General features: G+C 36.1%; 1 protein-coding gene across 9 annotated transcripts in view; it reads left to right on the top strand.

The window, feature by feature from the left end:
• Window positions 1–15246, top strand: part of MAP2K4 (mitogen-activated protein kinase kinase 4) — a 67718-nt gene that overhangs the window by 31493 nt on the left and 20979 nt on the right. For all 9 annotated transcript variants that reach the window (XM_087922960.1, XM_026702114.2, XM_026702113.2 and 6 more), the window contains one exon: window positions 10305–10479. In XM_087922960.1, coding sequence (XP_087779086.1) covers window positions 10305–10479 — 175 coding nt within the window. The remainder of the gene's footprint in view (window positions 1–10304; window positions 10480–15246) is intronic.

Here is a 15246-nt window from a genome sequence, read left to right as displayed (position 1 = left end):
ATCTTCTTTCTACTTTTTAAGTTCCATTTTCAATTCATCCAGAAGTAGTGCCATTGTATAAATTTTTAAACAACCACCCGATTGATTTTAGTCATTCAAATGCAATAACCAAGAATCCAAAGATCACCAAGTAATCCAAATACATGCAAACTGGTTCTTTTTGCTTTTTTTTCACTTTCTTTTCCTGGGGTTCTACTGTTTAGTTGTCAAGTTTCAGTTAAAATGTATCTTTTAGAAGTCTTGTTGAAGTTTTACTGTAGATTCCTTTTAATTCCTTTTAACATTGTCATTTTATAATTTTGAGACCACAATTTTTGCCATTTCTCTAATTCAATCCCATATCCAAAATTTCCCCCCCAAACAATTATTGTTTCTTTGACTTGCTCTTCTAGCTTACCTGTCAAGATCTTATCTAAATCAGTAAATTTATCATAGAAACCTTCTGTTTTGAAATTTTTATCATGTCTAGAACATATTTGCGCATATGAAAACCAATTCATCTTTATACTTTGTTCCTCTAGTTTTTGTATAGATTTAAGTTCACCCTTTTCATTCAATATTTCACCATAGCTAACTGTTTGTTCCTTTTTATATATTATAGGATAAGAAAATGTGATAGCCAGACTGGAATTTTCAAATAACTTTGCCTTTTAGTCTTCTCCCAATTTAACCACAGAGCCTCCTGTATATAATGTCTTCTAAACTACCCCTGTGTTTTAGTTCCTTTGTACCATAGGAAGGCATGCCACCCCAACAACAGATCATGTCCTTCTAATGTCAACAATCTAGTATTTCTTAATGTTATCCATTCCTTAACCCACATCAGATTTGTAGGTTGGTAGTACAATTCCCAATTAGGCAAACCAAATCCTCCTCTTATTCTAGCTTCTTGCAGCGGTTTTTAGTTTTATTCTTGCTTTCTTACCCTGCCATATATATTTCAACACAATTTTATTTAAATCTCCAAAATAATCTTTTCCTAGCCTAATTGGAATTGTTTGAAACAAATATAAAATTCTAGGTAGTATAATCATCTTGATTGTCGATATTCTCCCTATTAATGATAATTGTAGGTTTTCCCATTTCGCCAAATCTATCGCTATCTGTTGCTTGAGTTTAATATAGTTATTCTCTTTAAACGTGCTACATCTTGCTGTCAAATGTACTCCCAAATACTTGATCTTATTTGTGACCTGAATTTTCAAAACATCCGCCAATTCTTCCTTTTGTCTTAATAACATATTCTTTGTCAGAATTTTTGTTTTATCTTTATTTATTTTCAAACCAGCTACCTTTCCATATACCTCTATCTTTTCTACCAGTTTTAATGCTGTTTCTAATGGATCTTCTAAAATGAAAACCAGATCATCCGCAAATGCTTGCAATTTAAATTCTTTCTTTTTAATTTTCATCCCTTTTATATCCTTTTCTTCTCTAATGTTTCTATTTAGCACTTCTAAAGTTAACACAAACAACATAGGTGACAGTGGGCAACCTTGTTCCTTTTCTTATGTCAATAGAATCTGTCAGTTCTCCCTCTATCATTACCTTTGCCATTTGCCTATAATATATATCACTTCTATTGCATGGATGAATTTTTTACCAAAGCCCATCTGCTCCAGCTGTAATAACATAAATCACCAATTCACATTGTCAAAGGCCTTCTGTGCATCTAGAAATATCAGAGCCAATTGTTTTCAGGATGTGCCTCATAATATTCCAAAGTGTCTAAAATTATTCTCATATTGTCTTTGATTTGTCTCTGGCAGGAATCCATTTTGATCGGGATGAATAAAGTTATTTAAGTATTTTTTGAGTCTTTCTGCCAATATTGAAGCAAAATTTTTATAATCTGAGTTTAGTAGGAAAATAGGTCTATAGTTCTTGATTTGTAGTGGGTCGGCATCCTCTTTTGGGACAAGTGTAATAAAAGCTTCTGACCATGATTTGGGTATCCTCTTCTTTGAAATAACTTCATTCATAACTTCTAACAATGGGAGATACAATGATTGTTGTAATGTCTTATAAAATTCCGCTGGTAGTCCATCTGGACCTGGTGCCTTTCCATTATTTTGCTTCTTAAGTGCTTCAGTTAACTCCATCATCGTTATATTGCTTTCTAACATTATTTCTATCTATTTAGGTATCTGGGGTAGGTTAGCATTTTGTAAATACTGTTTAACTCTTTCATCATCTATATTCTCTTTTGTGTATAGTTTCCCATAATAATCTCATATGATTTTCTTCTCTTTACTTCCATAGCAAGCTTGACCTTGATCATCTATTAATTGCAATACTTTTCTTGATTCTCTCTCCTTTCTCGGTTTATATGCTAACCATCTACTGTGTTTCTCACAAAATAAGGCCAGGCCTTATTTTTTTTTGACCCCCGAAAAAATGGCTAGGCTGTCTTTTCAGGGGTGACTTAATTCCCATCCCCTTGCATCCGCGGGTGGGTGGGCGGTGATGACTTGGATGTTGACCTTGGCGTTGGTGGGGCACATCATATCGGGAGACCTTCTGCCACTGTTGCTTTCCCTTCTCCCCGTGCTGCCAGGGCATTTACAGCAATACCGCGGCGTTTGGCGCAGCCACATGTGGCCAGCCAGGGCCCCTCCCTGCAACCGGAGCCCGGCGGAGACACTCAGCTTCAGGTGCTCCTGTCGCCGCTTTCCCTTCACCTTCGAAGACAAAGCCAATTCTTTTAAAAACAATGCCCTACTACCGCTACTTGGCTTCCTTCCCATGTCCCTCCAGCCCAAACCCGAAGGGGCCACTGGGAGAGGCTGCCCGAGCCAGTGATAGTGCCCACCCATCCGCGGACAGGGAGGCAAGGCAATGGCAGTGCTGCTTCCCTGGCCGGCGGGTCCGGCAGAGAGAGCCTGAAGCCGCCTATCCTTTCCATCCCTCACCCAGCCCGTCCCTGTCCCCATGCATCTCCAAATGCGCCAGCAGCTCCAAATGCTGCAGCGGCAAGGACATCGGGCAGAAGTGCTCACTCAGAGGGGCTCAGCTCAGAGGAGGTCACGGCGCACGCTGTCACCTTGCCTCCCTGTCCACGGATGGGTGGGCGCTATCACTGCCTTGGGTGGCCTCTCCTGATGGCCCCTTTGGGTTTGATCTGGAGGGACTTGGGAAGGAAGCCAAGCTCGGGTTGGCCCGGCTCTTTCACTTGGCAAGCGGGTGTGCACCCGCGGCTCGCTTTCCTGGCTCTGCCCACCCTGCATGGCTCCGGTGCGCCCTGGTGGGATGAGCAGAGGGTCCGGTGGGGAGGCGCTCGCTGCCTTGGCGAGAGCTCTGCCACCGGGCAGGAGGGCCCGCTTGTCAGCTGCGCTGGGTGCCCCAGGTGAAGCTCTTCGCACTCTGCCTGGTGCCAGAGAGGGATGGCGGCTGGGTGCTTCTCCCGGGGTGGGCCGATCCTGTGCTGTGGCCCCAGGAGATTCTCCTCCCCACATGGGGTTGGGCTGCCCTATCGGGCAGGGGAGGCTTTTTCATACTGGTAGTAGGGCGTCGTTTTTAAAAGACTTGGCTTTGCCTTCGAAGACGAAGGGAAGGCAGCGACAGGAGTGCCTCAAGCCGAGTGTCTCCACCGGGCTCCGGTTGCAGGGAGGAGCCCTGGCTGGCTGCGTGTGGTTGTGCCAAATGCCATGGCATTGCTCTAAATGCTGTGGCAGCACGGGAAGAAGGGAAAGCAACGGTGGCGGAAGGTCTCCCAATATGAAGTGCCCCACCAACGCCGAAGTCAACTCAAGCAGCACCATATCAGGGAATGCAACAAAAGTACTTCCTAACGGCAAGCCCCCCACCATTCCCCCCATTACGCATGTTTAATATAGGCCCTTAATTTGGGGGGAAGGGCTTAATTTGATTTTATGCCTATAAAACATGCTGGGACTTCCTATTAGGAGAGGCCGTATTGTTGGAGAAACACGGTACCTGGTTTATTTGCGTCTTCAAAATAGTTCTGCTTCGCACCTCTGATTTTCTGTGCTAATTCTTTTTCCATTAATCCCATTTTATATTTAATTGTATCCATTTTTAACTTAATGTCCTTTTTCTGTGGCATTTTTGGTAACTCTTTTTCAAGTCCTTTATACTCATCCTCTAATGTCTTAGAGGCTAGTCTTTTCGTAAAATTTCTTTTCCTTGTGTAGTCTATTATCAGGCCTCTGGCATATGCCTTCATTGTATCCCATATATTCTGCATTGATGTGTCTTCTTTTTTGTTTTCTCTAAAGCAAAAAGCCAATTCTTTCTCCATCCACTGTGTGAAGTCTTTTTCCTTTAAAATAGTATTATTTAACGTCCATCTAGATCTTCTTTTTTGTCCTTTCCATTTAATTGTCATTGGATTGTGATCTGCCCAAGTACTAGTTTCAATATCTATTTTTTGGAGATTAGCGATCAATTCTGTTGACATCCATATCATATTTATTCTGGACCATGATAAATGTCTGTTTGAATAGAAGGTATATTGTTTGGTCTTACCGCTTCTTTCTCTCCATGCATCTTTTAAATCTATAATTTTAAAAAAGGATCTAGGGAGAGTCTTTCTGCTTTCCTTTGTTGTTCCTGTGTTGTATAGTCCAATTTATTGTTTACTATTCCATTTAAGTCTCCCATCATACAAATATTAACATAGTCCAGTTCAATTATTTTCATGTGTAATTTTCTATAAAATTCTTCTTGATTTTCATTCAGGGCATAGATTGCTATCAGGAGTGTTTTCATATTGTTGTCCATTATTTCCACCATTAAGAGTCTTCCATCATCATCCGTATGGATTAATTTCGCTGGAATAGTTTCTTTGATATATAAGATCACTCCTGTTTTCTTGCATTGTGTCAAAGAAGTAAATATTTTCCGTAGTTTTGGCTGTATCAACAGTTGTTCATATTGCTTTTTAATATGAACTTCTTGTAGGCAGATTATATCAAATTTTAATTTCTCTAATTTATGAAAGTTTTCCGTGGTTTAACAGCTGAATTAAGTCCTTTTGTATTAATTGTAATCAATTTTTTTCTCTTCCATGATTATACTTTATAAGTAGGTTTTGCAGCTCTAGTTGATCCTGGTTCTCATTGTTCTCTAGCTTCCACTTTTCCACTATTGCACCTTGTTCTTTTTCAATTGCTGCTTGACAGTCCTCTTGGAATTCAATTAATGACATTTCTTTTGCTGTCTCCTCTTTCCATCTGAAGCATTCTGTATAAAATAATTCTGCTTTCTCAATTGAGTCAGTTCTGTGTCCCTGTTCCTGCCATGTAAACATTAAACTTTCTGGTATCAACCATCTATAGTTCACCTCTTTTTTGAGTAGTATTTTAGTCAAGAATTGATCCTCTTCTCATCTCTCTGACTCTTCTGGGTACTTGTTTCAGAACCACAAACTCCTTATCTTTATATTTCAATGTTTTCTCTCTTGCCACCTGCATTATTTGCATTTTAATAGCTTTCTTTGTAAATCTAATGTGAACTTCTCTTGGTAAACTATTTCTCATTGCGTACCTTGTAAAAACCCAAAAGACCTCATCTATTTCATCCATCATCTTCTCTTTAGTTATTTCCAGAGCTTCAGCCAAGATTTTATCATTATCTCTGCCAAGTGTTGTCCCTTTTCTTCCTCTATGTTTTGGAATCTAAGATAAAATTCTGATCTGTCCATCTCCCCTTCCAGCATCCCACTTTTATATTGTTCAACCACAGTTAATCTGCCATCAGTATCTCCAGTCTTCTTATATCTTTGTTTATCTTCTTCAATTTTTTTGGAATCTCTCATCATACTTCATCATTTGTTGAATATTCTCCACCTTTTCATCAGTTTTCTCTGTTCTCTTTTCAATATTCTGTGTTCTTGATTGTATGTTTTGAATTCCTTGAATTATCATCTGCAGCGTCATCTTTTCCTGTTCTTTTTCTTGTTGTAACATCATCTGTATTGAGCGTTGTCCTCCATATGGTGAAGAGGAAGAAGCAGGAATTGAAGAACCAGCTGCTGTTAGTTTCCTGCTCATTTCAAAGAATTCAAAATCTTCAGGTTCTTCTAGACCTTAATCCGCTCCTGTAATGATCAGTTATAATTCCAAGTAAAAATAGTGAAGTAAAAAGGAAGCAGAATAAAAGAAAAGTTTCTTCAGATTCTTGTACACCTTAATCCAATCAATTGGTTAAATAGCGGGAAAAACCCCCCAAAAGAAGAAGAAAGTATAAACAGAAAAGGGAGAAATTGTTAAGTATTGTGGGTGGCAAAAAAAAAAAAAAGTAAAGTTCTTCAGGTTCTTCAACAAATTAATCCAATTAAAAAGTCTCGAGTATAAAAAGGAAAAAAAAGGGAGCCACAAAGAAAAACAAAAACAAATTCCAAAAGTCCAAATAACTATCAGAAATAATAGACTAATAAGGAGGGGGTTTGTTAAAGTAGAGAATAGCCCAACGTAAAAAAAAAGAGAAGTAACACACTGCACCTATTTAATTATCCAAGGCTTTTTGTTAAGTTCCAAACAATTTTATAACTGTATTCTCTAGAATTTTATCATCTTCTTTCTATAAGTTTCAACACCAGACTCCAGCCACTGATAGAAATCCAGAGGAGCACCTGCAATAACACTCTCCCATGCTCTTCCCCTCTATCTTATCAAACAGGCTCAAAGTCCTTGAAAAGAAGCCTCAGTTCTTTCTCAGCTTTGTCTGGTTGAAAAGGAGGAAAACGGAAGCAATATTTCTAAGCCTCTAGTTGGCAGTGTTACAAACTTTCCTCTACTTTCACTTTCCCCCTCCTTTTCCAAGCAAAATGTAATAAAAAAATTAATTAAAAATAAAGAAAAGACTGGAGAAAACAAAAGCTGGAAGGGAATCTCTGACCTAGAATATTATAAAAACAAAAAAGGAAAAACAAAAAAAAAGAAAGGTAAAAAAGAAAACCAGTCCAGTTTCAAAGTAAAAAATACGTTAAAAGTCCAGCAATAAAAAAAAGAAATATTAATTTTGACTTCCTGTTTAAAATCGCTGCTTAATCACTTCTGTCTTAGATTTTACAAATTCTTTTTCTTTAGGGTGTATTTTCAAGTCTTAAAATAAGGGAAAACTCTCACCAAAGCGGCACACTTTCTCTTTCCATTCTCTTCTGTTTTGGAGCTGTCCCAGCTTCAGCAGCTTTAATGGCTACCTCTTTGCCGCTGGCAAAAAGAGCTTCTCCTGGATCTACCACAGACTTTGCGGTATCTCTGGGATTGACAGGATGCGCTCTTTACATTCATCATCTCTTCGGGACAGTTTAGATCTGTTTTGACCATCCAGGAGCAAAGATATCGGTGGCGATCTCGGATCTTCAAGATCGCATACCGTATTGTCGTGACTCCAGCTCTGCCCCCATTTGTGGATGTTCTCTTGTAGACAGTGAACTTGCAGGCAAATACAAACTATGGATAAAAAATAGTTCTTGGTGAAAACACAAACATTTTCCATAGTTAAGCATTTCTACCTAGATACGCAAAACTGTTTATCCATCCAATGGAAAAAAGACTGGAACAATAACTGTAACAGAGTCATTTATGAAATAACTGAAAATATATGAGTTATACAGGAAGAACATTTGTTTCCATTATTGCTGCAAAATAGTTTTTTATGAGGGTGTTAGTTTATCCTCAATCATAAGTAGGTATTTGATAAAGGCAAAATGTGTTTAATTTCAAATGGTTGAACTCCGAGCACACAAGAGCCTCTTGCTTCCTGAGATTGGGTCCTTAGTTTTGGACACTTCAGGATGATGCAGATTGGAATTGCCCCTTGTGTTTGTCTTTTGGTTTCTTGGGCTGATAAAATGTAGTTTTGTAAATAATTTATCTAAATAATAAATTTTTTCTAAGTGCTTATCAAAAATAAAAATGTATTGGTATTAACACTTTTTAATATAGTTTCAAAAATCTATATTGACATTTAAAAATGTATTGGGTTATATACCTTGAATCCTGCTTTAACCTATATCTTTTGTTTCTTCTTAATGGTCATGCCTTTGAGTTCAATATAGATTTTTTTATTTTTAATTAGAAATTGTTATGAACTATAGTCTGAATAAATTAGATTATGATGGTGTTAATGTTAGGTTGGATAAAAAAGAAGTAATTTGCTTATTTTGAGCAGAGCCAAAAAAAATTTTGAACAACAAAGAAGCAACAAAGCTTTTAAGTTAAAAACTTAATTTCCACTAACATTTTTAAATCATGTTTATTCATTTAAAGTCTGTATTAAACTAAGAAGGGACTAGTTAAGTAGTGAGGGCAGTGAGTATTTGCAAGGTGAAGGTGGGAAAATGATAATTCTGAATCCTAGAAAAATTGTGATACCTCAGGTGATCATGAGCTATATTCTTATGATGTACAAGACATTATATAAAGGGCCAATGTGGGGGAAGGAAGTATGGGTGTGATGTTATATATATATATATTTATTGTTAGTTACATTCTTCATCTGATGGCTGTATGTTCTACACCAGGGATGGGGAACTATGACCCTTTTACGATTTGTGAACGTCAACTTTCAGAATTCCTGAGTCAACCAGTTCACAAATCGTAAAAGAGCTATAGTTCCCCACCCCTGTACTATAAGTTCAGCAATGTGGGCTGCAGAAGACAATTACTAGGGAATCCAAGTGTTTTCCTCTAGGAATTGAGATGTCTAGTTCTATTTTTCTCAGTAGTGTCTTGACACTTTCCCCACCTCAAGTTCATCCTGAAATGCAAGCACTTTCATTTTACTGATAATTTGCAGTACGTCAGCAGAAGCATGGGAATGCTTAATTCATAGCATCATTGTGATAGTCTTTTAATTGGGCTGATATTTTTAGGAGTGTCATGGCAAAGCTTGAGATCTGTGTTCCTTAAACTTCAATTCCACTAAACTTTTTATTTCACTTCTTAAATTATTTATTCACTTAATTATGTTAGAAAGCCTAACTGCATTGAACATCTAGGTACATATTAATTATAGAGAACTGAATGTTTTTTGTGTCCCAAAGGTTAGTAAACTCCTCTATTCCTGGGTTCTTTTCTGTACCATTTGAAACTGGATGATTTTTGAAGGCGAGCCATACAGTTTCCTGTCATTTTGTGGTGGAAACCTGGAAAATATAATTAACCCTAAAATGTTGTATCACAATTACAGCAAAAAAAAAAAAAACGTTCAAAAAAAAATCCAACCGCATATGGCCTTCTTCATTCTGTGCTTCTCAGTCCTCCATTAGTGCTACATTCTGTTAGTTAATGTCCCCGAAAATATCGAAATGGTAGGGGGTGGAGAATCAGAAGCCTCAGGAGATTGGCATTCATATGTAGTGATGCTATTACGTGTTTGTTTTTCCCTTCTGTCTGTCTGCACATCTTTCAGTCAATTTATGATTGGAAATATCAATAAAACTATAATTTCTATTTGATTTGCAGTCATACTATGATTTGTGCTGTTCATATACAATCACATACTAGTTTACCATAAAAGACGATATGCAACAGTATGTAAGACTTATTCATACAATTCCAAATCTTAGCTTAGCATCGTTCATGAAAAGAGCCATGTCTAAGAACTAAAAAGTAAGGTTTCTTTGCCAAGACAATCAGATTTAACGGTGTTGGGAGAGCTTTGAAATGTAACTCTGAAATATTTCCTCAGTGGGAGTTAAAGAAGTTAGTGTTAGAACTAGTTCATATCTCTTTTATATCTATCAGATATTTTTTTTAATATTTTTATTTGGCATTCTTGCCTCAAAAATGTTTTTATACACTTCCTTCCTTTAGGGATAAAAATGAGTAGCAATCATTTTGTGGCTTTTAATTTATTTCACAAATATAACTAAAATAGTTCCTTTATAATGAATTATGTAAGTTAAATGAACAGATAAAGCCCTTCTAATTTGGGGCTTTATGTTAAGATCAATCAATTCTTATAAAAATGCAATGACTACAGATGTAAATTTTTAATGATACTGTTAGTAGAGATAATAAAAAGATAGTTATTGCCATATAATTATTCTAAAGGGACAAATTATAAAACATTTCCTAGCATAGCTAGTAACATGTTTTAGCCAGGAATTTATAAATATCCTCAAAGAAAATTGACATATTTTTGTTTGCTTTGCAGTAGTTACAATTAAGGTAGTATCTTGCACTTTGCCCCATCCAACTCCTTCTTGGAGTTTATCTTCTTGCATTAGCTATGTGTACATTCCTCTATATAAATGCTTTTGATTGGTGCTGCTGAAAAAAGTTTTAAACTATTTAAAATGTGGAAAAATTCCTTCCCAAATTTTTTAACAGAGAGAGACTGAGAACACACAGCATTGAATCATCAGGAAAATTGAAGATTTCCCCTGAACAGCATTGGGATTTTACTGCAGAGGACTTGAAAGACCTTGGAGAAATTGGACGAGGCGCTTATGGTTCTGTCAACAAAATGGTCCACAAACCAAGTGGGCAAATTATGGCTGTTAAAGTAGGTGATGCCCATAATTATTTGTACTTCCAACAGTAGGGCCAAACATGATGGAGAATTCAACGTTCATCCCTCTAGCACTCAACAAGTGTCTGTTATTTATATAGCACTTTATAAGTGCTGTATTAGCAGTGAGAAATGTACTATTAATGGTTTATCTGATGTGATATGTAAAGTTTGAAGAAAATAGGTCCATTCTTTCTTTAAAAATACATCTGCATATGCATAACATGCAATTAAAAAAATGTTGAAAAGTTGTAGTGATACAGGTACAATATTTTTTCATGACAGATCTTTAGTTTAAACTAGTGGTTCTCAGCCTTTAATTCACCATGGACCCCCCTTTAAATATCTTTTGTGGCCACAAACCATGGCCATGGACCACCAAGACTTAACTCAAGATTTAAATCATAACATTTCTTCAAATCTTCACAGACTTCCTTATGAAGACATTGCGTCAGTGTCGTCCTACCCCCCCGCCCATGAACCACAGGTTGAGAACCACTGATTTAAACCAACGTGCTTATGAAATTTTACATATTCTCCACAGCTTTTCTCCAAGAGCACTGTAGATGTCTTTTAAAGTACATAAATAAATGTAATGATAAATATAATGAAGGAATCTGCTCTCCTCATTCTTATTCCACTTTCTTAGGAATATCAATGAAATCAAAATACTTTGATCTGAACTCTGAACACAGTATAATCACTACATTTTAAGTATACATATCCAGAAGAACTTGATATGGTCTGAGGGAATGTTGAGAATTGTTTTCTCCCCGGTTGCCTAATTTTTCATTCTGTAGCAATAAAGGACTAGGTGTGACTGGAAAATGTACTGGAAACTTTAAAAATGTTTTAAAATTCTAACAGCTAACTGTAGAAGCAACGGTTAAACATGCATTTTGCAGCTGGTTTGGATAGCTACAGCACTGAGATCTGCAACAAGCAGTAGAAGTATATTTATTGTATAATAGCAGCAAAAATACAGTTTGGTTATTAGTTTGAGACTTCTTCCTAATGCATGCACAATGCATGTTTTACATTTCAAGTGATGAAAAGCTAAACAAGTTAGTCATGTTTTACATTTGATCATTTGAAAGTTTAATCATATAGATACATCATCTATATCTGTTTATTATACATTTTCAAAGTGCAAACTATACTTTTGCATTGAAAAAGTAGACTATAAATGCAGAGACTATTAGTCATAAACCCTTAGATTTTTTTTTTATAGCAGAGAATTTAAAAACAGCTATACACTTATCAATAGGCAGTCATTTTGTTATGTCCCACTGATCAGATTTCAAGAGATTGAAAGAGCATGAAATGACATTATCCTCTTTTGCCCTAAATTTGTGTAATTTATTCTTAAAATAGGGAGATGCAGTTTTATTAAATCATGTTTTATGCTAGAAAAATAATTAGAAGAATCTTAGCTGAGGCTGTGGCTTATTCACTTTTGAAAATAAGAGCTGAATTGCTAAAGAGTATAAATTTGTCTGAAAGCATTAAGCCGTTTTTACTCTCACTCTTTGGTTCAGTGTAAAGACTTTGATAGTTCACCACTCACATAATATAGGTAGTCCTTCGACTTACAACAATTCATTTAGCAACTGTTCAAAGTTACAACAGCATGGAAAAAAAGTGATTTATGAAAGTTTATCACACTTACGACCATTGCAACATTCCTATAGTTTTGTGATCAAAAATCAGATGCTTGGCAACTGGTTCATACTTATGACCATTGCTCTGTCCCAAGGTCATGTGATCACCTTGTACAACCTTCTGAGAAGTAAAGTTAATGGGAAAGCCAGGTTCACTTAACAACCTGTTGTTAACTTATCAACTGCAGTGATTCATTTAATAGCTATGGCAAGAAAGGTTGTAAAAATGGGGAAAAACTCACTTGACGAATGTCTCACTTAACAACAGAAATATTGGACTCAATTGCAGCCCCAAGTCAAGGACTACCTGTATGAAGGGTATTTGAAGCTCTGTCTCATCCCAGTGGGATTGACCCACCTCACTTGTTCCAGCAGAAAATGAATTTTGCTTGGTGGGATGGCCCCCGCCCTTTGGAACATTCTGCGCTCCAGATGAGATCCGCCCCCACCCTGTTAGTTTTTCAGAAGAACCTTAAAACCTGGCTCTGTTAGCTGACCTGGGGCCCAAGTGGAGATGCTCTATGTTGGAGATAGGGTTTTTTTGGGGGGGGGGAGAAGACATCACCCTGTTCTATTCATTTCCTTAATTTTTAGTCTCTATTTAATTCTTACAAATTTTAACTTTTTATATTTATCTTTTATCGTTTTGTAAGTTGTGCAGAGTCATTTCAACAGTGAAGATAGAAGGCATATAAATTTAATAAATAAATATATAAAAATAAAGTTTGTGGTTTAAAAGTGTCCATCTTTGGTACGCTATAGTTATATTTTTTTCCCTTCCATTATGCTTTTTGGAGACATTATGAAAGTGAATAGTATATGAGTTCTTATAACAACCATCTGGTATATTTTCTGGAAAAAGCTTATGGAGTTCTTAGAGCTCTGCCAGAGAGGTTAAGCATAAACTAATTCTGAGATGAAAGGGCAGCCATTCAAAAATGACTTCCTGTGGGGATTTCGAATATTAGCAGAACTTATATAACATTTTAGGTTTTAACTTGTCAGCTTAAGCTATGCATTCTACATTATTTATATCATACCTAGGCTTAGCATTACATGCTGCATAATTTTAATCTTATCTAGAATACCTATATGCTTTATGCTTTTAAATATTGGTTTGCCTGCTTGAAATATTTATGTCAGCTCTTTCTGTCACATCTGTTCAATGGCAGCTAAAAGTGAAAAGGGGGGAGGAGATTCTGAATTTCTATGGGAAATGGCAATAAAATGCCAAAAATAATTCAGCTATTCAAGGAAAAGATTGTTCAGAAAATGAGAGAAACTTATAAGCAGGAACAACTGAAGAGTTGGGATGAGTAGATTGCCACTTAGTTTGTTAATGATTCAAGAAAAACACAAAAGAACTACTTTACGTATGGTCTCAGGTCTGTACTTAGGAGATCTTAACATTCTAGGAATGATTAGACCTAAAGGAAAACGATAAAGATTAGTGGAACTGATGGCTTATTTAGTGCCATAAATAACTGAGATATTGCTTGAGTTAAAGAGACTACTAGAAGAAAATAAATGTTAAATCAACTTTAGAAGAAAGAGCCAGTTTTGTCTAGTAGTTTAAGACAAGAGACTAAAACCAGGTGATTGTGAGTTCTAGTCCTGCCTTAGGCATGAAAGCTTTTTGGATGACTTCAGGATGGTCAGTCATTCTTATCCCATGAAATCTTACCAGGGCAACAAGCCAATCAGTCAATTCAAAACACAATGAATAGGTCAACATTTGGTTGATCTAAAAATGCAGACCCTGAACTGCAAAAAAAAGCTAGGATTAAAAAAAATCTGATCCCATAATCAGCCAGATGTTTAGACTGGATTTGGCACTTTTATCCATATTATTTATTATTCCTTTGTTTGTTTTTGATAATAGACAATATCTTCAATATCCATAATTCTGAATAAAAAGATGGATTCTTGCTTATTGTTTTCTTGGATGCAGAATGATAGATATCTCTGGAAGAATTACCCAGAAAACATGTAGCATACCTCTGGAATAAAACATAATTTTTATGAGTCTGCTATTTTGTGGCTTGTGTAGATTGGGAAACTGTTCCTTGGAGGAAAGATAGGAATAGGATACTGTATATTTCAGTGAGGTCAAATCTAGAGATCTATAGTATGAACAGACTATCCTTGCTATAAGGATTTTTAGTGTGAGATGTGATTGCTTTAGGCTATAACTCAATGACATGCATAGTTTTAAATTAGTTTGTTTACAAATGCTAAAGTTTGCATTAGAATTGTGGATGTCTTTGTGAAAGAGGGATTAAATCCCCCTTCTGAAAAACTACTTTGCATCATTTGCTGCAAATAGCAATTGAAATAAACAAGGTTGAGGAGGTTCAGGGATAAAAAGACAAGAAAGACAGCTATGCAGATCTGAGATGATTTGAGGCTGCTGTATCTGCCTTTTGTAGTCTAGTGAGACAGTTCTAAGCATATTAGCTAATGTTAATCCAGGAAGCAGTTTGGCATTTTTTTTTATTGGATATATTTTAGTATTTGGTTGTCAGATGGCTTCCGACCACCAACCTGAAGGTGGATAATTCTTTAGCCAAGGAAAACAAAACAAACAAAATAAGGCATGTACTCATTTCATCAAAGTTGTGGTGCTGTTTTGTTTATTGCAAAACTCAGTATCAATGTAAGAAGATTCCAGTGTAGTTTGGTATTCTTGCTACCAATTTAGGATAAAGTTATTGCTTTTAAATATTTTTTTAAAATCATGATTTAGATGAGATTAATAGTGTAATAATGCCATCATTAATGCTTGAACAGTCCTTATTCACCTTATTAATCCCATGTCTTACCATGAAAGTTCATTTTTAGACTACTGTACTCTGTGTACCTCAGAAAAACACTGAAATTGATTGCTTTGTTTTTGTAATATCAGTTGTCAGATACCTTGCAATTCAATTATATTTAGCTTTACAAAGCTTTCATTAATAGGAAGAAATTGTGAAGAACTATTTTGGACTTGGTGCTTTTACTTTTAATATAGGTTAATGCAATATTACTTTAATACAATAATACTTTTGTTTGTACTCTTACTTTCATTGTTCAGGTAATGATATAATTTTTCCAATTA

This window comes from Pseudonaja textilis, chromosome 2 (genome assembly GCF_049901715.1).
Source record: "Pseudonaja textilis isolate UNSWEBS1 chromosome 2, rPseTex1.2, whole genome shotgun sequence".
Taxonomy (NCBI): domain Eukaryota; kingdom Metazoa; phylum Chordata; class Lepidosauria; order Squamata; family Elapidae; genus Pseudonaja; species Pseudonaja textilis.
Note: the sequence above shows the minus strand (reverse complement) of the source record. Positions and strands in the feature narration are given on the sequence as shown.